At 41.3% G+C, this 26,147-nt stretch overlaps 1 protein-coding gene and 1 long non-coding RNA gene across 2 annotated transcripts in view; one reads left to right on the forward strand and one right to left on the reverse strand.

Moving 5' to 3' along the window:
- The first annotated feature begins 265 nt into the window (after nt 1-265).
- Nucleotides 266-26,147, forward strand: part of KLF13 (Kruppel like factor 13) — a 28,888-nt gene continuing 3,006 nt past the window's right edge. The window contains exon 1 of the mRNA XM_032194658.1: nt 266-1,004. Coding sequence (XP_032050549.1) covers nt 464-1,004 — 541 coding nt within the window. The 5' untranslated portion in view covers nt 266-463. The remainder of the gene's footprint in view (nt 1,005-26,147) is intronic.
- LOC116493347 overlaps nt 16,924-26,147 on the reverse strand; it is a 29,490-nt gene continuing 20,266 nt past the window's right edge. Inside the window, exons 4-5 of the long non-coding RNA XR_004253743.1 lie at nt 18,670-18,793; nt 16,924-17,552 (exon numbers count right to left, since the gene is read on the reverse strand). This is a non-coding gene — a long non-coding RNA (uncharacterized LOC116493347). The remainder of the gene's footprint in view (nt 17,553-18,669; nt 18,794-26,147) is intronic.

Raw genomic sequence — 26,147 nt, forward strand, 5'->3', positions numbered from 1 at the left:
TCCCCCGCGGGCGAGGTGCCCCGCGGCGCGGCCCCGGGGCGCGCTCCCGCGGCGCGGCCGGCAGCCAATCGGGCGCTTCCTTTCACTCGCGGGGAGGGGGGGGGGGGGGGGGGTGCTGGCGGTGACGTCACGGCCAGATGCGTGCGGCGGCCCCGCCCCCGGCGGCTGTCAGCGCGCCACGCGCGGCCGGGCGGGCAGCGCCGCGCTCCGCTCGCCTCTCGCGCCCGCGACGAGACGGCGCCGGCAGCCGCCCGCTCCGCTGCGCGGGACATAGGGACGGGACGGGACGGGACGGGCGGCCTCGTGGCGGAGCGGGGTGTCGATGGCTGCTAGACCAGACTTGGCTTCTACCGGGAGAGCTTCGGAGATAAGGAGAGGGGAAGGTCTGCTTGCCTGAGCGCTTAAAAGGAGAAAAAATAAGTGTTTTTTTTCCGGTTTGGATTGCTTTTAAAACTTATGAAAAATGGCAACAGCGGCGTACGTGGATCATTTTGCAGCAGAGTGCCTTGTTTCTATGTCCAGCCGTGCTGTTATCCACAGTCCCAAAGGGGAGCCCGGTCCCCAAGCTGATGCAGCGATGCCTCCTTCGTCAAACGGAGAAGATGAGTGGGAGGTCAGAGAGACCGGGAAGGACAATGGATCATCCTTACTCGTGGTAGCTAGCATTTTGGCAGACCTGAACCAGCACGTCCCCAGCTCACCCGCTCTCAAAATGGAAAAAACAGAGACCTTTGGTATCACAGAACAAATACACATTTCTATCGCTCCTAAGGAGTTTGGGGAAGAAAGCGTGTCTTCGGCTGGTAAGCGTGGAGGAGGAAAAGCAGCCACACCTACTAGCCTGGCTGCAGTAACTGAGCCAAGCCCCAGACAAAAGAACAAACGCGGGAGAAGCTGGACTGACCCCGGATCACCCCAGAAAAAGCACAAATGCCACTATGTGGGGTGTGAAAAAGTTTATGGCAAATCTTCCCATCTTAAAGCTCATCTAAGGACCCACACAGGTTAGTTGCAATCCAGCCAAAGATTTATTTGTTACAGCTCGGTAATTAAGATGTTGAAAAACAAAAACAAACTTGTATTTGGCCACCATTACGGTTTCATCTTTCAGAACTCAAGCTTGGAAAAAAACAAAAGCCCTCTGGGAATAAACCCTTACTGGGCATAGATTCAAAGCTAATGTTGCCTTTTATTACTTAATATCACAGGGAACAGTGCGTGGGTCATCTGTGTGGATCCTACCACACTGTAATTTTTAGTTGTTTTTCTCGTTTGGTTCATCTTTGACTTTCCCTTTACAATGCTTCTTACCTCCCCCATCTACTTTTTCCAACACTGTGCGCCTGTCAGTACCTTTATACCTGCTTATCACTTCCCATACAAGCATCAGTACTCTTAATAGTTTAAAATTAAATGTTTGAGAGGCACCCGAATGACCGTGTTTCTGTTTCTTTCTTTAGAAGGCAATTTTGTGAAGCTAGAGCAGGCAGGAAGGCAGCTGAGAGGCTGAATATGAGTCACAAGGAGATACTGAACGTAAATGTAGAGGGACATGGGCAGCTTCCGAAAAAGCTTTTAGCAACTGGGTAAAAACTGATTTCAACAACAACAACAACAAAACACATTTGAATGCAAACAGTATCTCTTCCTGATTAGTGTTCACTTGCAGGTGAAGTCTCATCTGACTGCTTCTTTGTTGCTATCATAACTTACCAGACATATACACCTAAAAAAAGTTGAAGTCTTGCGAGCACCATAGAAGTTACTGAAAGAGTTAGGAGTACTAGATTGAAAAAGGCCCCGTGACATGCCATACTTGGTGCCTCTACCTTCTGTCGTGGAACAGGACGGCCTACAGCTGCGCAGGGAGCTCTGAAAACCGAGGAGACTGATCTGGGCTGGAGACACTGGTCATAGTGTCTATGACAAAGCACCACACAGATGAGAACAAACTTAGGTGAGCTGTCCAACTGAGTTATTTCAGACAATAAATTAGTCGACTAAAATCCGTGATCAGTTTCCTTATAAAGGACGTTAAGGAAAAGATCCTCAGAACTACACCTTACAAATGACTCCTGAACCATCATAGCTCAGAAGCGGCAGCCTCACCCACACCAAACAAACCTCTTCAAGCATACCTAGCTTTTCCTGCTGCCTTCCTAGGATGAAGGAAGAGCTGTTCTAAGCTGAGGATGTTTGCTTTCTGTGGCAGAGAAGAAAGCCCCATCAAGCTTAAGCATATAGATGGACAATTCCCCATGCGGCGCGGCTGAAGGAACAGCATGTTCCTGGCACCCTAGGCAGCCTGCCCCGCTTTGCGCTCTGCGGCTGTGCCTTGCCTGTTCGGAGTTCATGAGAAAAGGTGCTCGCTCTCAGGGAATTTTCTCCATTGACTTTCGGTTCTTTTGCACTTATTTCTGGCCTTTGCCATTGTCCTAGAAGCAAGAGATAAACTTAGCCGTGTTTCTGGGCTCCCAAACCAACTGGAAGCCAAGCCAGGGAACTCCTCTCCCCGATGAAGAGGAGGCTGGGCCACGTCCGCCCTGCAGGGAGAGGAGCGGGGGGAGCCGTGCGCCAGGCTGCCGCTGAGCCGAGTCATTCGAGGACACTGGCTTGCCTCCAGGTTCTCTCAGTTTTTTGTTGTCTGTTTTTTTAACTCTTCACTTCCTGTATTTTTTCCAGATCTGCAGGGCTTAATTCATTCTTGCTGTAGCTAACGGCGCAGAGGAAGAGAACCATGTGTGTGAGAGCTAGAGAAAAAGCGGGGAAGGGACTGGTTTTGCCCTGGGAGTGGCAGGACCCTCGGGGACTAGAGCTTCTTTGTTTTCTTGTGTCTCCAGTGTCTGTGTGGGAAGCTTTAAACAAAGCTGCCAAGTTTTCCTCCTCGCTGGCAACAGGTCTTTCTCTGTTTGGATTCTGTTTTAAACAGGCTTAAATGCTTCTTACTCATGTTGCAGAATGCTTTCTAGGGTGTTTGTGCTTTTTTGTTGTTATTGTTTTTTAAAGAAGTTGTGACAGGCTTGAAAAAAAGTTAGTATGACACTTGGAAAAGCTAACAGAACATGCAGTGACTTCCAGACGGTTTTGTTTGTTTCAACTACAAAACACATAGTGGCTTTTATGGGATTAGAACAAGGGTCTTGGGTCTCCCCTGCTTTCCAGTGTCCATAAACTTACTTGGGTAACACATACGCATCAGCCTGCCAGGGGTGTCAGGTAATGGCTGTCCACCTCACCAGCAGCACACAAATGGTACTTTAAACCTTTCAGGTAAGCTGCCAGAGTGACTCCCAAACCCAGTTACTAAGAACCAAGCAAGAACTTCTGCCATGGATTAAAACTTTTTCCATGTGCTGTATGCCTACCCCAGCCAGTAGTTAGGGGCAAACTGAAGAACAGTACTGCAGGCTACGAGATACTGATGATAGTGCTGGAGGTATTTGGATGGTGCAGTTTATGACTTGCTTTAGAAGCTCGCTTGTTGTTGTCTGCTACTGTGCTCACAAATTAAAGATGTTGCTCTTTGTGTTCAGAGCAAGGGCAGACTTTATTTTTGAGGTTATAGTGTGGCAAAGAGATCCCTAACCTTTCAAGTGTTACTCAGTTAAAGCCAGTCCACATTGGTAAGGACTGAAAGCTGGCAGGGTTTTCTGGCTGTTTGCTGGTCCATGTAAAATCTGATTGTTTTAGCCAGATTTTAATGCTCAAATGTGCCAAACATACACAGTAGTCTACAGGATGCTTGTTATCCTATTTCAAGCTGAAGAAACGAGGTGGAACAGCCAAGGAGGCATTATCTGCCTTTCGTCCTTAGCCCATCGCTCAGAGTACAGGGTTTTAGATTGAAGTTCCCTGTTAGATCTGAATGTGCTAGAACAAACTGTAGTGTCCTGTACACTAGCAAGTGAAGCTAGCTCAACCTTCGAAATGCTGCTTCTTTACTAACTGAAGACAACCTTGAGCAAGGCAGAAAGTACGAGTCAACAAAGTCTCTGGAGCCCTCCCCCCAGCCTACAAACCCTTCCCCTCCCCCTAGGTTTCTTTTCATGTTTATATTTTCCACCCCACCCTCTCACTGGATGTCCTGGAGTTTAACATGATCATCAGCCACAAAGCCCTTGAAGTTTTAATGTTTACCAGAAGGTTATATTTAGAGTCAGTGGGTAACGTCAAGTCCAGATTCTTTTCCACTGAGGTTCCCGTGGACCTCAGAGGCTGTGTTGTGATCCACAAATGCAGCACTCTGGCCCAAGCTGTAGTGATCCCATTGAGGCAAAAATTCCACTGGCTTACCAGTTTAAAAAAAATATATAAAAAAAATCCCCTCCTGAGAAAACTCAGAATAGAAACAACTTTCAGAAAATCAGACAAACCATTTACATGACAAAGTTCTCCTTCCTCTTAAGCTGATTTTCATTGTGGGCTCACTAAAAAGGTTTGGCAATTCTCTGGAGTCACTGGAAACCAGGTTGTCTCTGATAAACCAGTGGGAAGAAACAGATGGTGCAGAGCCTAATAGCCATCTCAGGCCAGGACCTCACAGAGCACTGTCAGGGCCTGCTATGTGCTCAGAGGCTACAGAGGGCACCAACTTATTCAATTATGCTACATACAAACACGTATGAAAAAAGACTACATTTTGGGCAGGGACCTGAAGAATCCTGTGTATTGCAGCCCTCCCGAAAATCACTGTGACCTCTAAGAGCTTTTAGCAATCTGCATTACATGCAGAGAAAGCACAGAAGAAAGCTTTTAATTCCAGCGAAATTTCTTCCTGAACTTACTAATTCTGCTCGCTGTCCACTACACCACAATGCAAGAGCAAGTTTCCAATTATTAGAATTGAATGTGTTTGTGCTGATTAGCATATGCTAAAGATGTGGCCACCAGTTGCAGTCTGAAATATTGCTGGGAGAGCCTGGCAGTGACACAAACCCATGGGCCAGGTGACTTCACAGTGGCTCCTTTGTGCTGTTGCTCAACTGTCATAGCTGCCTTCACCGTGGCTGCCCAGGCATAGGAAGAGGAGGCGGCCACCCTGGGCGCATTGTTCTTGCTCACAGATGTCAGGTTAGGGCCTGTTGAGGAGAAAATGGTCAAGGCTTTCGTTGGTCTCTAGCTGGCAGACTGACTTCAGGCAGTGACATTTTAATTAAGCCTGCTTAACCTTGCAGTAGCCCAGCCTGATCTGCCAGAGGCACCAATTCAGGTAACTAGATTGAAGAAGGATGTGTTAGTATCTATTATTTTTAGTCTAACTTTGATTCATTAAGTATTAACTAAATTTGAATAAGTAGAAGAAACTGACTTACTTCCATTCACTTGCTTGCTTAAGTCTCTATAATCACAATTTTAAGGGCAACACTGAGAAACCCATATAGAAAAAAATAATAACTTAAGGACCCTTTCTTCTCAGTTACTATGTCATTTCCATAAGCAGAATTTTTCTAATGAATTCGTAACAGGGGTATATGAACATGGGGAAATTCATAATATATTTGGTATTTGAAAGCAACCTTCTGAAATACAAAGCAGTCATTCTCACAAGTGTAACAACAGCATAACAACTAGGTTAGAAAAAAATAAAGTATTTGACCTTTGTTTAGATTGGTAAGGTTTTAAAAAGGAAGATGGTTTTCACTTTCAGTTCTAGCAAATCTGCTTTGTTCTGACTACATTAAAACACAGCAACAAAGCACAACTTCTTTGAATCTGGTCCAAATCAAGGTGCCACCTAAGCTCATGTAAAGAAACTGATTGACAGGCATAAGGAGAAGCAAGTTCACATGTCAGTGAAATAAATTTCATCTTATATTTTAGCACCTGGCAATTACCAGAAGCTTAGCTGGTTAGCTCAAAATCTGAGCTAGGTTTCCTTTTAGCTTGCCTGTACACACACAGTGGCTCCAGAAGGGGCGTATGCACATGGGTGGCAGGCAGGCAGTGTTAGTGAAGAACCAGACCTTCACAAAAGAAGGCTGCGAGAAGAGAAACTTGATCTAATGCCTCCTGTGCCACCCAAGAGCAGCGGAAAACAGGGCTGCAGGTTATGCTTGGGTGTAACAGCAGGAAACGTGTGGGTAGCACTGGTTCAGTCCATCCTCTAAGTTGGCAGCTGGGCTGCTCTGGATGCCAGGACCAAGCATGGAACTGCCCACACTCTGAACATGACACCAGAAGAAAAGGGTCTCGCCCTTTGAAAGAAGAAAGGTCTTTCCCCAATGGTGGTTTCCCACGGGCAGGAGGGCTGGCTAAGTGAACACGGTCCTCCCCACCTCACCCTGCAGTCTCAGTTCTAGCAGCTAGGCCTCCTGTTTTTGACTTAGATTAGAAGTTAGAAATGGCTGGCTGGCTAGCTTTGGATGCCTAACTCACTGGCATTGGCATACAGCCAATTTATCAAAAAGCTCTAGGGTGCTTCTAAGGCCATCCTACCCTATAATGCTTTTCTACTGCCCTCCACCTCTTCTCCTTACTGAGCATGACAAAAACACCTCTCATAGGTTTTTCTTTCAGACTAGAACAAGAAGTAGGTTCAGGACAGTTTCAAATACTAGCTTTGTGAAATAGTCATCTTTACAGCCTGACCCATAAGCGAGAAGTAGTTCAGTGCCTGTTTCTACACCTTTTTGAAAACTGGTGTTCTTAAGTGTCTTAATAAGCCCACAGTTTTAAGAACAACACGGAACTGCAAAGCACTGCTTTTGTTTTCTGTGAACAAGCTCTGCAACTCCTGAGAATCATTTTAACTTTTCCTAAAAATATTTAAACACACCAAAAAAGCATAGTTGAAAACATAAAACAACTTCCTAAACAGTACTGCCAAAGCCCTCAGCCTAGCACTCAATTTCCAAGAATAAGGTTCCTAGTTAAGAGCATTGATTCTAAGCCAGGATACAGACAGTTTGTGTTTGTTGAAGATAACAAACAAACAGTATATATGCTCTAAATATTTTAATCTTAGAAATTACTGAAATAATAAGTACAGGGCATAAAGTTCAGGAAGGAGTAAGCAGGTTTTAAAACTTACATTTTCCAAGATGAACTGAAGTCAGGAAGGCAAAACTGCTGCTGCTCTGTCCTTTTACCTGACTGGTTCAGGATTGAATAATAGAGTTCAATCAACTCAGCTGCAAAAGAGTTAAACTGATTCTGAGGGGAATCCAATTAGCTGACAGCTGTATTTACTACACACTTGAATAATATTAGATACAAAAAAGCCCTAAATCTCCTGACTGTTACACAGGTTTTCTGTGAAAGACTTGTATCTTTCTCCTCCCTCCCCCAGTCTTTAATGAAATATTAATCATTCAGTAGTGTCTGAATGATTAATGACAGGACAGGCCTGAAAGCTGTTCTCTTATCTATGAGATATGTATGTTTTGGATAGTTTAGAAGAATCACCGAGAATGAATTTGTACTTGTCTGGTTACCACAACCCAGAGTATAATACAGCACATACAAAAATCAAAAACTATGTACTGCTCTATTTTGCAATGGGAATAAAGATACAAATTCATGGAATTGAAAAACACTGTGTCCTACCATTAGGGTCATATATCCACTGAAGATCAGGTTTTACTAAGAATTTACTCATCATCGTGGAAGTCAGTGACAGCTTTGCATCACTGAAGAACAAAAAACAAATTGAGCAAGTATTTCAGAAATCTGGCTCAGAAGGGAAGATTTCTCTGCCAACCTTGTTACAGAAATAAAGCTGTTGCTAATAATTGACAGAGTTTAGGTATTGGAGCCTACAACCCTTTAAAGCAAAACTCTACATCTCATTATTGTAACTGATGGAGAGAGGATCTCCTAAGAAAATCCTCTCTTGTTTTTCCCTCTTCGCCACCATCTTTGAAGTGGGGATAATCAGCATAGCTAAATATTCTCTCTCTCTCTGTAATTTTTCCAAATTTTTCCTTTGCTTTTGCTGAGTGAGTGGAAGAGGAAGATGACAATCTGTGTAAAAGACGAAGGAGCATTGCTTTGAATCTGAGGAGGGACACATGGCTGGGTTATGTTGTGTTGAAACACAAACAGAGAAAGAAAAACAACTTTTAACTCCTGCAATTCTTTGGAAATCACATTTTGCTGAGACAGGTTTTGCTCTGGCAGTGAGTTGCTAATGTGCATAACCTGTGATCATACGTTAGGAGAGCAGAGGGTAATTAACAACAAAAAAATAAATAAATCTCAGCTATGGTTTGGCTGTTCCAGTCAACCTCATTCACAAAATACAGTGATCAGGGACACCTTTTCTACGGGGCACAAACCTCGGATACCTAATGGAAAAACATGCAGAAAGTTCACAGAACTCTCCTTCCACAAACCATCTTCCTTTTAGCACAGAGGTGCTGGTCTGGTCTAACACAATAACACCTAGTAACATCGGAAGTGGTAAGGGTGGATCACCATCCTGCTGCTCTCCTCATCCTGGAAACCTGTAGCTGGCACTTTCCTTCCCAGGAGCAAATTCTGTCTTACAGATAGCCCAGAGTATACCAGCAAACAGTCTCTTAATGACAGAGAGTTGCACAGGATAGGTGTGTTTGTATTAGAAATTAATCTCAGTCTCATAGAAAATGTGTTCTGAATGACCTGTAGATGATTTTTGTGCGGTAGCACGTACAATGCTTCTCTGCAGGATGCTGGAAAGGGTGTCTATGTGACAGGAGTTGTGCATAAACAAATCTTTCACTTCACTGGAGTTCATTTGGAACTAAACTCAGTCAGATTTCACCTGAAAAGAAGGTGCCTTTAACTATTTAAAGCACAAGCATCTCACTGTGTTATTGTGTAGCTGAACATGGTTATGGCACATCCAAGAGCAGAAACCTGGAACTTGTTTATATTGGACTTGAGGTTTCTGGTTCTGTTTTATAACTTAAGCATGTTCCAATTTTTTCCCCGTCCTTCCAAACTTGGATCAGCTGTTTGGAAGTCAGTAGTGACAGATACAAAAATATTCTACTCTTGCAGAACAGCCTTTAAATGCAAAGTAGCCTTTGAAGGGTCTTTCTGCAGTCTTTCTAAAGGTACACATGCATTTTTTCCCTTTGTTACCCACTAGGCTTTTATTAGGTAGATTCACATGGGCAGTGAGATCATTCTCTAGCTGCACATAGTTTAACAATAGCTGCACAATATGGCTTTTTATGTGTAAGCACTCAAGTCAGACACATATCCTGTATTTTTCATGTCATGCAGATTCAGCAAGATCTTACATGGCCTCCACTTAATGTAGAAGAAAAGTTTTTAAAAGTGCCATTTTTGTAGCTACTGCTGGAAAAACTACCTCAGAAGCTTTTTTGCAGCCCTAACATAAAAAAAAAAACATTTACTTACCAGGAACTTGGCACAAAACAAATGGTAGTGAAGTGAGCGTATCCTTAAATGACCTCTCATGCAAGGGGAGGATTTTCCGTAATCAGTTACAGCATTTTTGTAGTGTTCTCAGGAATTAGAGGCAAAATATTTGTGACCAGCTGTCTTTAATAAGCTACCTTACACTTATTGCACACAATGTGCCTACCAGACTGCTCTCTGCTATTCAGTTACGTGACTTTGGGAACAGAGGCACCTGAAGAGCTTTGTTCCTGCTGTGCACTTCGCAGCTTTCTGTCTGCTTTGGTCCTGCAGCAAGCTAGAGTAACCCTGGGCAGCAAAGACATGAGCAGAACGGGCACATAGCTGTGTAACCTTTACTGTCTTTGACAGTAGTTTTAAAACTGCTCAGGGACAGAAACAGAAGTACTAACCACTTGATTCCACTTGAGTAAGACCACCTGAGGTACAGCAGCCAAAAAGGAGCCATCGAGCTTCTTCAGCTAACCAGCTGGAAGTAGCTCCACACGGGGAATTTACAATGGGGCCAGCTGAGAAGGGTTAGGACATGGCAGCCTGGTCTGCCTTAAGATGCTTCCTGAAAAAAATTGCTGAAATGGTGAACTGTTAATAAATCAGAGAAATATTTGTTGATAAATTTGGGTTAAATAAATGAAATTACATTGATAGAAATTTACATGCTATACTGGGGCTTTATAGATTGTTGCAAACCTTGCGGTGTATATTGGGCTTTCCTGAATTCCTGACCTCATAGTGTAGGATTCTCCTATAACAGAAATGAACAGGGATGCTGCTAAAATGTTACTGAACCACTGTCTAATTCCTCTTGTGTATTGTGGGGGCTTAATGAATTTAAATTCACAATTTCTTCAGCATTAAAAGTTCTTGTTTGTTTTGGCAATATATTTTGGAAGACTAATGTGAATTGTATACAGCTTTCTAATGCACGTGTGAAACTAGCAGAGGACTGAAAGTCCCTCTAAGTCAATGGAAATGTCTGTCCAGCACATCTATGTCCATACGAGCAGTTCCGCTAGGCTGCTGGCAGATGGCTAGTCTTAGTGTATGATAAAAATGGGGGTGTTTGCAAAGCATGCTTTTTAAAATGGTGCATGGCCAAAACAAAACCGAGTGTCTTAGATGCCCCCAAAGAATTACTTATCTGCCAGGCTTCACCCAGTGAGATGTATTTCCATTTGTGCAGGGATGTACAGCCTTCCATTTCCCATCCCTGGAGGTGTTCACTGGGAGCACAGCTGAATTTCGTGGGAACATAAAGCCACCCAAGATTCATCCCACTGTGGTTACATTCCACAATTTTCTTTGCATCTTATCTGCATGTTTGGATACCACACAAGATCAATAATTACTTCATATATGCTGAAGGAATCGTTTGCAATTTTTCTATGTTTTCCTTCCAGCTTCAGTCAATTTTGTTGTGCTGGGATCTCCCTTCAGGCTGTGGGACAGTACTGTTAATGGCACCACCTCATTGACCAAATCAGCCATGATTTAAGCCTACATCTTTTGGAGCTTGGAGTTTAGAGGCAGCAACAGTCTAACTTCTGGGGAGCTGTTTTAATTAACAGGTCTCACTGATGACTTCCAGAGGATGGGATGGCCGAGCAGCCCATCAGTGTTATCCTCGCTGTGCTCACTGAAATAAGCAAAGATTGTACAATGGTTGGCACAACTGATTTACCATGAACCCTGTCCCAGACCTATACAATTGGGAAACATACAGATGACATGTGTTTAGGAACATGATTATCAGACACCTTATTAAGGCAATAATTTATGAAGCTCTCATTACATAATGCAGAGACAAAACGTGATTGAGAAATAGCTTCTGAACACTGCTTGTCGGAGCACAGATGTTCAGCAGCAGCTTCTAAGGGAAGAAGCAAAGTTTCAGGAGGTCCCCAAAGGGTGGCTTTGTTGTTGTTACTGTTTTTTTGTTTGTTTGTTTTGTTTTTTCAATAAAGAACATTTTGTTATTCTGTTTATCAAAGTAGCTTCAGTTTGTGGAATTGACCAACATTTCTGATAAGCAGCTTGTACTAAGCAAACATGCTGTTTCACTGCAAGTATAAACTCTCTCCTGACTCATACTACGAGATACGAGAGGGTGAACAGCTATACATTTTTCGACTTTATTGCTAACATCATTTATTGGTGAAACCCATGTAGAACTCACCTGTTTTTTGTGCATTTCTGCACATGAATGTTTTGAGCAGTGCTTCCTCTGCAGAAAACAATTATCACTGACCTTATCAAAGCAAAAGCATTGTATAATGATAAGCTATTTTAAACCTACATCTTGGACTTGGTACTTCCTTTTCTCTGCCCCATCATTTAAAGTGAACTTATTTATGGCTGCTGTTAATTCTTCGAAGCTTTAGGGCTCTATAAAATAGAAAGTAAAGGTCATAGCTCAGCTCTTTCACTATGCTTGACAGGATAACATAATAAGGCTTTGGGTAGTCTCCCCTCTCTCAAGTCTGACATGAAACTTTGCGGTGAGAGCCCTTTTCCTTCTCTTTGTTCATCCTTATCTTGACTGATGTTCTTACAGACTATTTATAGGAACATAATTCAATTTTTGCATGTAGCAGACTCCTTCCCTTTAAATGTACAAATTGTTAAACTTTTAAAGTTATTATTTGCCATTAAAAATCTAGTAGGTAACAAAAAAGGTCCAAGAGAATACCACCTAGCTAATGATTTATTTTTGTAATGAACACATAGTAAAGCAGCTACACTTTCTGAGGATACATAATCAGTACCCTGCCTTGTGCTGCCAAGCTTAGCATTTGTTGGTGAATTGCAGCCTAATTATTTTGGAGAAGCATTACTAGCATATGACACCTGTGTGGAACTCAAGTGTTTATGCTTGCTTAAAGTTCTTCTCTGTGAGAAAGCTCTGCTCTCGTGGATGGTGTCCTCATAGACATGTGCAGACTATGCTATACACTTCTATATTTGACATATATATTGTAAAGTGGATGTGATCAGTGCTGCTTGTAGCAGATCTTATATATCAGTAAGGGACTCAAATGTTTGCTGTAAGCTACGTTTTTCCAGTGTTATTATAAGAATTGCTTTCAAAGATGTGCTTTCAAAGATGCTGAGATGAATTTCTTGCAGAAAGATGAGGATACACGTAGTTTTTCTTCATTGCATGCTTTGGATGAACTGAGCTGTACTCTCATTTGGAAGCTATCATTTAACTGTTTTCTCCGCTAAGTAGTTGTCGAGAGGCTGTAGCATTCTCCTGGGTGTTCTGCGAGTTTTGTGGTATTCCCTTTATGAAGAAGTGATTATGCTAGCATGCTTTCCATCTGAGTGCAGTCATTTCAAGTACAAAAACAGTAAGAATTTTTTGTATTTTTCACAGATTTTCTCATTTGTCTATTATTCACAAAGAGTAACAATCTTAAATTTGAGTTGTAAAAAGTTTTCTTTTCAAAAGAAAGTATAGCCAAGTTTCAAAAAATTAACTGAAATTCAAGATCAAAGTATTGTGTACAACACATCATTTGTAGGAATAATAAACCATCCTGTTTGGCACTGTCAAGCTGCAACAGCAATAGTCGGATCATCTGAATTTCCCAAAGCCAACTCAGGGTACAGCATAGCTCGTGCAGTTGCAATTCCTGTTTTCTTTGGTTTTATTTACAATCAGCCTGTTGTAATAGAACCCCTTGATTACTCAAGTTTATGAACCTCGCAGCTCTGCACATGGCAATTCCTGAATCCCAACCCAAGATCCCTCAACAGATGCCTGAGTTGTGCTCAGCAAGAGGTAGGAAAATGGACAGGGAGTCAGGTTCAGATCATTGTGTAGTTCCCAGTCTTAAAACTAGATTGAACAAGAGTCCAAACAGAAATAAGAGCAAATGGGGACTTCTATAATCTTTTCAAAGTAAAAATTACGTCCTCAAAATAGGGTTTTGGAGCTAGTCTATGGGCTTGTATGTCAGGGATCACCTGTTCGAATGTCACAATAATAGCTTAAAATAATCTGTATTTACTATTATATTTCACAGAACTTTTCCATCCAGAAAGCTTCTCCTGAAAACCCCTGGCAATAGTAAACTTGTTTATTTGGCAGAATATTTCATTAGCCCCCCTGCTTTGGGCAAACAAAGTGTGTTCAACTAATTTGTTGCAGACAGAAAGGGGTGCCATCGCAAGGAGCCAGAAGGCTTCCTTCTCACCCAAATTAGCAGGACTGTTAGAGAAGTAGGCCTGCTAGTGTCTTAAATGAAGAAGTGTAGCAGAGCGTGAATAAATGTACCGGAGGCACTTGTCATTTATGTTTCAGGGAACTTCTACTACAATGTGTATGCCTGTAGAGCATCTGCATCTCTGTGCTACATGTGACCTGCAGAGCTCAGAACCTCTGCTAAGCGGTCACTCTCACAGTAAAATAGTGAGATAAAAACATCCAAGAGGCTGTTATAGTGCTTATAGAGAAAGTGTTGGCTGCTGGACAAGCCCTTCTAGCATGCTTCCTATATGTAAAGCCCCATTCTTTATTGAGAGATCACTGATTTTAATGCTAGGCTGTTCTGTACAGGCAAGCAATGAAGACATGAACAAAGCATGTAAGGAAAAGTAGTTACATTTGGCAAAGAAGCTATGTTTGTATATAATTGGAGAAATTTCAAAATAGTAAAGATGTTTCTTTCCGTACTACTTTGAAAAAAGGAATCTAGTTGATTCCTGTATGAAAGTATATGATTAGATGGTTTCTTCAAAAGTAAAGAGAGAAGTTTTCAAAGTTATGTATACCAAGATGCCCTTGACAAAGCTGTCTTTGAAATGTGTCTGTCTTCTGTGTAAAATCTTAGCATTTCAGTTATGTCACGTCATACTCAGATCATTGGCTCCTAACTTGCACTCCTCCACAAACACATCATTCATTCATTTCCAGCACACACCACGGCCTCTCTCCTACGCCCTGATCCCACATCAGAGTCAGCTGGTGAGGCCAGCGTATGACCTTACAACCAGCTGTCCAGCAAAATGATCATAAATATAAATAAATACAACATGGAGAGATTCAGGACCTGAGCTGCACCTAGGCATGTTACACCGTGGGTGTTAATGCTCGGGAACAGCTCTCTAGCAGTGATGCTCGTCTACCACAGCCTCTGCTCTGCTGTACAATGCGCCCCCCCACCACGTTAACTGTTGATAGCTGACATCTCACAGACGCTGGGTGAAGCTGCTTTGCAGGCCTATCTAAGGAGGAATCCTAAGGAAATCTCATTGGAACATCTCGTTAATAACCATTCATTTCTATTTTGCATAGAATATGGCCGAAGTGGTAACATACGCTTTTGGAAGCAGCTTGAGACCTTGGATAGGAGCCTGATTTTCAGAAACCTGAGTATATATACAACTACAAGTTTGTTCCACTGATAACAAACAAACATAGCCAAAATTAAAAGACAACAAAATAATAGATGATTGTTGAAAATCTTCTCTTAGTTATCTTCTGCCTATGTATGAGAATGAGGCCTAGGCGTTTACGCACATACTTGTAGTTTTAAAGAAATAACACACAGAGAAGAGTAAAAAGCAAGATGAAAGTAGAAAGGAGCAAGTAACTTGCTCTTTTTTTTCTTTTAGATTTTTTTTTCTTTTATTTTCTTGCTCTTCTTAGAATTTTTTTCTTTTCTTGCTCTTTCTTTTTCTTTCTTTTAGTACAGTTAAAGGAGACTATCAGATGGGGAGATGCAAAATAAACAGGAAATAGTGTATATAAATGAGACTTGCAAGAGTTTGTTGTCGAACTGCTTTTCTAAAAGGTTGACCTGCTGTAAAAGGGAGCACATCAGAACATGAGTACAACTGTTTTCCCAGAATCTGATTCATTTATTAAAAACCAGAATCTGGGCTTAAATGGGAAGTGCAGCTTTACAGTCTGGGAAGAAGATCTTCCGAGGTACATGCAACAGATTTGTGCATACTTTGAACGACAGCTACCTGGTGCCAGGCAGCAGACCTACTGTTTGATTATCAGCCCATAAAACTAATTCCCAGAGCTGCCTGTTTCCTGGAGCTGGATGCTCTATATGGTCATTGGCTGATGCTGCTCATAAACTGCCTTGCACTCAGCACTGCCTTGCACTCTGGCACAACAATCTATCCGGAGTCAGAATAACAATAAAATTCCCACTCCCTTTCTCCTCCATAGAGTTGGAATAAACTTTGAGTATCAGATCATTTCACTCAGCTATAAAGCTGTGTTTATAAGCTCTGAATCAGTGTCACATTTCGTGTATGCTGTGTTACTGTGAGGTTGATGATTAAACAATTTGAAAGTTCACGAAGAGACAATTCACAGTTAGAACCAAAGACAGCCTCACTAACTTTTGTTTGCTTGGCTTCTAGCAAAATAAGATTTCATTCTGTCACCAAGTCCTGGGAAGTGCTGTGCATGTCATGTGTCATAACTCACCCTCGGTGTCTATTCATGCCAAAGACTTCAGTTGGAGGCAGATCACATTCAACATCTTCCAGAATTCAGATAAATAAAGCACACGTCTTGGTTTAGAAGAATAATCCTTTAGTATGTTATTTTGCATAGCAGGACAACCTTGCATTAATTTGTTAAGCTTTGCTTTTACAAGCACTTTCCTGTTTTTAGTAGAATAGAATAATAAAAAGTCATTTATATGTCAACAGAGAAAAGACTGATTCATGGAGTCATATGATTCTTTCTTTACAGTTATTAAAGCAAGTGCTGGGTAACAGCTCAGGGAGCCAAAGTTTCACAATTTCAACATGAATTCACCCACAGTTCATACCAGTTACATATACTTTGTCATTACCTATTCAGTTGCTCTCCCACTTAAAACATTTAAATTCCCGTATTAGGGATCAAAAACATTACCATGGACATTTTGAAATGCACCACAAAAATATTTGTGAAGTAAACTTTCATTGAAGGCACTGTTTAAACCACTACAGAGGTAGCTTTGTGCTCATGGTATAGATAGGGATGGTTTGTGACATTTCAATTTGTTTTCAAATGTTCTTGCAATACGAGCTTTTTTCATGTTTGAGGCTTGAGGTTTGGTCAGACTTTTCAGTTCTTACTTTCCACAGTGATCAGAACTCAGATACATTAAAATTTAAGACCACCTAATTAAGCTATCAGAAGAACTTTTGATTTTTTGAAGAGCAAGGAATAACCTACACCCCACATTGATGGCTGAGGGAAGCCAGGCCATCCATTGATCAGAAGAAGAGCACAATTATCTTCTGAGATACTCTGGCAAGAGAATCTCCAAAGAAGCAGCTGATACATTTAGAAATGACCACACTGCTTTTTTCGTGTTTGCCGTTTTACCCATGAGTACCTACTGGTTAATTCTGCTACATGTAATTTCTCTGCATGACAGACTATGTGGTTGAGAATGAAGGGCTTGACAGCTATCCTGTCTGCTCTGTCGGTACATAATCCTGCCTTCCAAAAGGAGGTAGCACAGACTGGGAGAAGGTAGGGAAGTGCCCTTCTGTAGTGAGCACAGGATCTTTTTTTTTTTTTTTTTTTTTCCCCACTGTAAGAGTGGGCTGGAGAGAGAGAGGGTGCCAGGGACCGTAATAATCGTAAGAGCTCCCATGGAACTGCTAACAGTCAGATGTCTGGAGCTCTTTGGAGTTTGCAGAGTGGACTGGTAATGACTGAGCAATTCTGAGGCAGAAGAGGAAAGATCCAGACAGCCATTTGTAATGGAAACCTCGTGTTTTTGTTGGTACCTTAATTATATACATTCCCTGTAGACACGTTTGGTTCAGTTGTGTCAGCTGTGGGTCTGATTTTTTTCCCCTTCCTGGAGGAGGGAGATCAAGGCTGGGGAGTTTCCTTTTTGGCTTCAGTTGCTGTCTGCATAACATTTTCATTAATCACCTTATTTGCTCTAACGAATCATAGCAGCTGAAATCATCAGCTTGTAGCATACAACAACACAGCACACTGGCATGCTGAGACAAAAGAAACATGGACTGTAAATGAATAAACAAGATCTCAGTCCAGCATATATTTTCACCAGGGTTCATGTTAATACTTTACTTTTCAGATTTTACCTGGATTCATTTGATAAAAACAGTGTTGAGTATTACACATACTTGGAGAGCCCTCCTCCAGTGCCTTGTCACTTTAAGAGGCTTGAATTGGCTCATCATGTCTGAAAAAGAGGAACAAAATCCCACATACCTTTATTGATGTTTATTCCTGTTACACTGTAAGAGGCCAGATTTCTCTGACCTATGCTGAAGTCACAAGCTTTTTTACCTAAGGAATGAAGAGAGCCCCTTGCTCAACAAGTTGTTGGCTCGAGGCAGGGATTCTAGGCTGAAATTCCTTTGTCAGGGTGATGCGGTAGGTCAGATCTGCTGATTAGCACTTACAGTTTTTGTTTTTGCAGCCCCGGTATTCTTTTGAAATATATTTATTAAAAAGTATAATTGACCATTAGAAAAGGAAAAAAAAATCCCCATCTTTTGGTTTTGTCATTCCGTAATAGCCAGATGTGTTTAAAAGCTCTACTTACACTGTTTCTTGTTTTCTATTCACAACAGAGGATTTAATATTCACTTGACATTCTTACTTTCATAGAACGGAGTAGAACAACAAATCAGAAGAAGATAGCAGTTAAAGGGCTGCTCTACTAGTCCCAAGGGGCTCCTACTATGCGAGGAGACTGATACTTCAGCGTGGTTTGGAAATGATATAGCGAAGACACATCTTCCTCTCCCCCTAGTATTCATCATTTCAGCGTAACACAGTTTAATTATCCTGCATTTAAGTGCAAAGTCAAAGGGTCAGCTATTGATCTTCATCCTTGGAACAAGCCACAGGAGAGAGAAAATCAAGTGGAAGTTGCTGCGCTTTTAAGTTAGTGACATTTCAGCTGTTTCACTGAGCACTGGTCAAGGATTTGATGCCTCAGAGATAAGGAGATAGTACGAGTTTTAGGCTTACTGAACAGAAATTGCATACAGCAATTACAGGGACCTAACTTTCATAGAAAAAGCAATGCTTGGTAGATCACATTGTTTTAGAATATAAGCTCTTTGGCACTGAGGCTGTTGCCTTTCATTTCCCGAGATTTAGCCCTGTCATTGGCACTCTGTAAAGAGCACTGTTACCCAGAGATTCCAGCAGCAGAGGGGAACAAACCTGCTTTTATAATAGGGTGCTGCAGAAGTCCATGTAAACAAAGCCATGGGGCTTAAAGGAAACACGACTGATAGCAGCTATTCCTGTGGGCAGAGGAGGTCTGTTCTGGTCTGCGTGCTTACCTCTACACGTGGAAGTTCACCCTGCTAGGTAGGATAAGAAGTTTCCTTCCTCGTGGGTATCCGAATGGCTCAGATGTCCCTCTGTTCTTAGGTGGGAGGTGTCCATTTTGCTTGCGTATCAGAACTTCAGGGAAAGAGAGTGAAATGGTGAATGTAAAGCTTGAATAAGGATAGAAGCAACAGAAAAGCAGCATTAGATAACAACAATGAATCCATATAGAACTGTAAGAACATTTATAGCTTGTCTTTGAAAGTGCATGCATTGTAAACACCATCTCATAACCATGTAACATCATTACTAGCATGTTTGTTTCCTCCGGCTGCTGGATTATCACCCTTGTAAGAGGTAGCTGAAGTTTTGAGAAGTCACAATTGTATAGGCTAAGAGATAGCGAAGTACACTTCAAGTGCAGTGCATTTAATGTGTGTATACTATCAGTGCAATCACATCAAAAGATACAGCAAGTATGCCAGAAAAGAGTTGAGAGAAGTATTACGCATCTAGATCTTGACAAGACCATCTAGGTATACAGCAGTATCACAGTTGCCACTGCTAAGTTGTGCATTATTTTCGCTGGCCATCAGAAGGGAGCCTTACCTGGAACATCACTCATTATACTGCTGTGAGGAGAACACATACATGTGTGTCTCTTTCATACCTGCCATGGCTAACCATAGCACTATGGTTACCATATGGTTAACCATAGCACTCAAACTATTAATAACCAAATTAATATCCTAAAAAAAACTGGTCTCACTGCATCTGGATATGATCAGTAACTCCCCCAGAAACACTTTGCTAAGAACATCAGCAAGAGTAAAGATGGAGAGGAAAATACATCCTGGCCTTTAAGCGTACAAAGTACTGCCCTACCCAGGACTGGGGAATGGAAGCGATGGCAGCTAGTTTTGGTCACTGACCTAGGCTGGAAAAGATTTGTCCTTCCATCTCTAGGATGTGTTGTGAAGCCAGGTGGCATTACTAGCAGCAAATCAGCATGTACTAAAAACATAGTTCTTGTAGAGGAGGCCATGGGCATACTTTGCCACCGCCTACTCTGATTTCACTGTAAGGCCACAAAATTTCACCTGCAAGCCCTTTCCTTTTGCCTCTTTCCTGCTTTTCTGTTACTTTCCCATACCTTTTAACCATTCCACTTTTCAGACTAGGGAGGAAAAAGATGACCGGAATAGTGACATTTGTCTGACACCATCTTTTACTGTCATCTATTTTTCTCTAGTTTGCAACTTATTATTTATAGCCTGAGACACAATACAGCTGAGACTAACGAAAAGCAATACATAAATCATTATTTTATAAACAAGAGTGTTCTCACCAAGCTTAGGCACAATGCAAATGAAGATATGGATTACAGAATCATTAGTTGTTTGGAGAGGCCAGAACGTAACCTCATTGTATTTGAAAGAAACAGCTTGGCATTTTAGGCAAGCAAGACTGACACGGAACAGCATAGCCTTCCTGTGAAACCATGTCATGCAGAGTGCTGATGAGGATGAGCTGAATAGGTCACATAATATATATTGTTTAAATAGACAAATGATGCTGACATTACAACCTTGCTCTTTGACAGCTGATCAGAATATTCAAAGTTATCACCTGTGTCTTACCGTTAACAGTTACTTACAAAGAGATGAGAGAATCAGCTATGAAGCATTAAATACATGTATTTTCATGGAAACACAGCACTGTAGATATTATTTAGAGCTATCTTGCTAAATTTTAGCCCTGTAGATACCAACAAGAATATTGTTTCTTTACCTTCTTATCATGGCTGCTAGCAGTTTTATGATGGGAAGCTGGGAAAGACCACAAAGACAAGGATGCTCTCATCACCCTTCACTAAAAGAACTCCATTCATTTTGCTGGTAGTTGAAGGTAGCCTGTGACCCTTGGTTAGAAGAACGCTGAAGAATCTCTAAACCATAGGAGTGTTGCAAAAATTAGACATATACCCATCCCTCACTTTCCCTTTCTCAGCTTTTAGTTTCTGAGTTGTATTTCCGCAGGCTTTTCTGTCCCACTAGGTTCTACTGATGCAACAAATTGAGTTGGCAGATGCACACATTCTTACCTAAGCGGTGACCGTATGACAGAGTACATGAATTATTCAGAAAGTTATAAAAGCACCTTTGGTTCAATGCTTTATTCAGCTTATGCAGCCTTTTTGCTGAAGTGGCTTATAACACGTCTGCTACTCCTAATAGGATGCATGCCAAGGATTGTTTACGTATCTAGACCCCATCATGAAAGGACTTTTCTTGAATGCTGAACTCACCTTAGTGATTTTGCTCTTGATTGTGTTGCAAGAGAAAAACTCTTCAATAAATTTACCAGAACAAGTTTAACTATGTTTACACAGTCCCAGTTTTGACATACTCTGTGTAACTGAATTCAGAGCTTCACAAGCCACTAGGATAGTGCAACTGATTTGTTCTGTACTTCGAAAAAGGAAGATACAAGGTAGGGAGGGGTTGTGTGAGGAAGGGAGGAGAGAGAAAGTGTGAACTCTTCAGAAACCAGGAACTGAGAAGCTGCAGAGGAGAAAGCCTAATATGAGAGATAACAAGTACTATGTGTCTTGGTACAAAGGTGCAGTAAAACCCATAGCATCAAACTCTCAGTACCCAGGTCTGCAGACGTAGATGTGAATTTCTAAGTATGGAATTCCAAAAGGGGATTTGATGACCTTTATGTGGGAAAGAATTGAATTTCTCAGTTACCCAACAGGATTTCCCAATTTTTTGAGTACTCTCTAGCAGAGAGAGAAAAAGAGACTGAGGCTACTTAACTATATTTTGTATTACATAATTGCCTCTGCCCCCAGTTCATCAACTGTGTGGGAGGGGAATGTTTATTTGCAGCCGCATAGTGAGACTCCATAGGGCACACTTTAGAAGGCAAGGGGGAGATGAGAAATTTTACAACCTCGTGCCCCCAGACATTATAGGGGACTGCAATCTCTTATACAGGGAGAGGCTGAGAGAGGGCTGGGCCTGTTTAGCTTGGAGAAGAGAAGACAGAGGGGATCTGATCAACGTATGCAAATATGCAAAGGGAGGGTGTCAAGAGGATGGGGCTGGACTCTTTCCAGTGGTGCTCAGCGACAAGACGAGAGGCAGCGGGCACAAACCAAAACATGGGAAGTTCTGGCTGAATATGAGGAAACATTTCTTTACTGCGTGGGTGACAGAGAACAGGCACAGGTTGCCCAGAGAGGTTGTGGAATCTCCTTCTTTGGAGATACTCAAAACCCACCTGGATGTGATCCTGTGCAACATCCTCTAGGTGACTCTGCTTGGCAAGAGGATTGGACCAGATGATCTCCAGAGGTCCCTTCCATCTTCAACCATTCTGTGATTCTGTGACGCAAGTGCTGATTATTATTATTTTTGTTAATACACAAATCCTGGAGGAAAGTCCTGCTGTAGATGTGCAAAGGTATTATTTTGTAGTGCGAACATTACTAACCAACAGTTTCCAAAACAGCTCAGCAACACAAATGCACAAAGAAACCAAAGAAGCTTATTGTGACGCTGGAAAGTAAGTGTTATGTACCTACAGTGTAGGGAATCACCTAAGACTCACAGACCACACTGCAGTGCCGGGGGCATATTCTCTGCCACATTCTCAGCATAGATCTAAAATCCACTCCAAGACTTCTTTGTGAAGGTGAGGATAAATTTCATCATTCTTACACTTAAGTTGTTAGCCTGTCCTGGCTGGCTGTCTTGAAGAATCCCTTGTGCTTATAAATACAGGGAGCCCAGTGGAAGTTGAAAACACAAATGAAATTGTTCCCTTTTGATATAGATATTCAGAGCTCCAGTTGGGGAATGGAGATAAAATATCTGACAATAAAAATGTGTGTGTATATATATATATATACATATATATCTATATCTATATATATAGATATATAGATATATATAATTTGTGGCCAATTTATTTTTAAAACCGTTTTGCTTTAGGATTTATTTTCCAGATGTTGGACTTTAACATGCAGCTACTTGCTGATTGTGTGCATGAAGTGGTCTGGAGTTAGGCTGTAGCTGGGAGTGGAACAGAGAGCTTCATGTACTGACCACACTTCAGCAGATACATGTACAAAGTGAGAACTAAACAGGATTTAAACAGAAGTTACCATGTTAGGCAGAAAATGACTTGTTAAGGAGAAGTTCAAATTCATATTCTTAATTCAAACAAAACGCAGGAAAAGGTATTTTTTTTTAAAGTAATTATTTAAAAAGTGCTAAGCATTCAGGAACTCAGACAGTGCAGTCTGTCTTGGGCATCCACCTTGAAGAGAGATCCAATAAATTCAAGGAATGCATGTTTTAGAAAACAGAAAGAGTGTGATGGAGCATCCTGGAAAAGAAAAGCCTAAAAAGGCTAGGGTTATTCTGCTTTGGGAAAAGAGAATGCAAATGTGTCTGATGAACATGCAGTACAGTAAAATAGCTAAAATTATTATGAACTGAGATTTAAGATCTGGCCAACACTATTGAGCGAGCTTGAAATAAAGGCCTGAAATGCAACTGATAATAGAATGTAATATGTAATTAAAAAAAAAAAAAAAAAGATGTTTTCCATTGTGGTCAGAAGTGTAACTGGTGATATTTTAAAGAAGGATCAGATAGCTGCATGGAACATCAGTTATTTTGGTTCTTGGATGGATCTGACTGTGGTTGAGGTTAGGATAAGAATTTTGCACTACTTACATTTCTCTGTCCTTGTAGCCATTGCCATTGTAGTATCTGAATGCATGTTCATCATTTTGTTTTGGATTGTTCTAGTTAGCTGTGTTGATAAAGGTAAGTCACAGGGTGTAATCTGTGCTCCTAAATGGAATTACACAAGCACTTCGAGAGCAAGCAGTAACAGACGTTAACGTAAAATGTAAACTTGCTGCTATGAATTTCCCCTTTCAAGAAATATTAACGTATGTCTAAACAACTCAACGAAAATGTTACAACACAGAAAATAAATCAAGGATTTAAATGATGGTACGGTAGCTGGTGCTGCTCCTGCACAGCAGCAGCAGTTCCACATGCACTCAGAATACAAAGAGCCAGTAACCTACTGATTTAATGACTGCATTTTTAAGATTAAAATAAAGATGCCCACACCGTAAAGTGAGTTTGTACTAGATGCCTGGGTACATGCCTGCTAGAAACCTGAGAATTCCAGTTCCTAAAAAAAAACCATCACACCACAGATGATAGAAATAGCAGGGACACGCACACTTCTGTCATGCATCCTACCTAGCTCCTTGGTGCTCTGTCTCCTAGGCCTGGGGCAAGCCGTATGTCCCAGTGCCTAGTAACATGTCAGCTTCAAAGCTCTTTGTGGATTTGGGCATTTGTAACACTCCCCCATATTGGGCTTCTGGTTTCTAATGAAAGTCAAACTCACCCTGTAAAAGAAGTAATGTTTTCACTGAGAACAGTACTTGAACCTCCTAATTTTTGTGGAATTAGTAGAGCTTAATACTGCTGAATTTGCTACTTCTGTCAGATTTGGTTGAAGTTAGCAAAGACATTTAAAAGCTGTTGGACAGAAACACAAAAGCAGATGCAAAAAACATGATTGCATTTGGCTTGTTTGGTTATGAAATAAGTCTCCACCAGAATCATGAATTTAAAACTGCTTCATTTTAGTTTATAGGAATTCAGAAATTTGAGACTTCAGATATTTTTTTTTTGGTTCCTTTTTCAATAGTAGATAAAGAAACTACCGTTTGTCTAACATCAAAGCTATGTTATTCTCTTTCTTGCACTCAGAAGGTTAAAGGCTTGTTTTTCAGATATCCAAAAGTGCTTGTTTATAAGCAAGAGAATAACATAAATGAAAATATTCATAAATATGTCAGTGCTATTGAAGGATGACTTTTTTTTTTTTTTTTTAATAACAGCCATTCTTCAGCCAAGCAGTCTGTGTTCCTTAATGTTTTTTTCCCAGGATAGCATTTCCTTTCTTGGAGGAAGAGTGCTTCAGTTGCACATCTATTTAACTGTCTGCTCTTCATCCTCCCCACCCAGCCTGGTCAGTGTTTCCAAATATACCCTTAATTGTGCATATAAAAATGTAGAAATGTAAGAATAGCACACAGTGGCATGTGCAGTTTTCTCGTCTGTTTTCATGACAACATAGAATTCTGTTCCGTGAAGCAGCAGAACAGAGAAAGATCACAGAGCAATTTGTTTCTGGCTTACTGTTTCTGGTTTTGCAGTCACTCTTAGAAGTCCCAAGATACAAAGAATTTCTTTGTTACTTCATGGCCTTGGCATATGCTTGAAGATGCTAACGTAATGTGCAAAGCTACTACTTAAGATAAATTGAAAAGATAGCCACCAGTAAGTGGTTAGACTTACTAGCATTTTATTCTGTAGGGCAGCAGATACCACATTTCCAATTGTTCCGATACTATTTTCTAATTATCACACTGTACTTCTGAAACTGGTTTGTATCCCAAGTCTCACAACCTGCTTTGGTATTTCAGTGATTTGTAGGTTATTTTTTTAAGCGTGCTTAGACCTACACAGTACTTAGTATCATTTTTAGTTGTCGTTCAAATGCTGGATACCACGCAGATGAGCTAGTGAAACAGAAAGCACATTACTGCAGGGACTGCATAGGAGTGTCACTGTACAGGAAGGGAGGCCTCAAAACATGTGGGTCAGAGTAAAGTCAACAGTACCCTAAAAGGACAGAGCAAATCAAGCTCAGAACACATCAGATCTGGTTCCACCATCTCTGTAGTTCCACCATCTCTGTAGTTCCACCATCTTTCCCATGACTACATATAGTTGTCTCAATATAAATAACAGTTATCAAATACAGAATAATACAGAGGACCTTTATATAACATTGTAAGAACAGATTGGCCCTGCTGGCTTCTGAATTCTTTCCAGCAAGAGAGAAGAGAGGCATTTTTAATGCTGCTTCTACGGTCTGGGTAACTCTGCGGTGCCTCTGGCACTGGGCTCTGGCAGACGATGCAATCAGCAGGAGCACCCAGGGCTGTGCCACTGAAACGAATTCAGGACTCGGTGCACCTGCAGATCTCACTTAGTCTTACTCTGTGAGCACTTTGAGTTTCTTAATGCAGTTCTGTGCACATTTTTTTCTTTTGAACTGGGTGGAGTTCAGGAAGAAGCCAAAAATGTTCTTGCTCGTGTAATTTCCAGTTAAGATCAGTTGATTTTGATTCTCAAGTGTGATATTTTTCCATTAGGTTGTATAACTAAACACAACATATATGATGTCATGTGCTCTGGCAGAGGATCTGGAAAGGTTGCAGTTCATGGGGATTTAGAACATGGAAATCCAAAGCTATTTAAAATTGGAAAAAATAAGAGTATTTATTAGAATATTCATTATCTTTGAAAGGCATCTCTTGTCAGTCTCTGAATAGTAAAGAAGCTGTAGTTTCTTTTTGCTCCCTTTCTTTTCAAGC

The sequence above is a fragment of the Aythya fuligula genome, chromosome 11 (genome assembly GCF_009819795.1).
Source record: "Aythya fuligula isolate bAytFul2 chromosome 11, bAytFul2.pri, whole genome shotgun sequence".
NCBI classification, from domain to species: Eukaryota; Metazoa; Chordata; class Aves; order Anseriformes; family Anatidae; genus Aythya; species Aythya fuligula.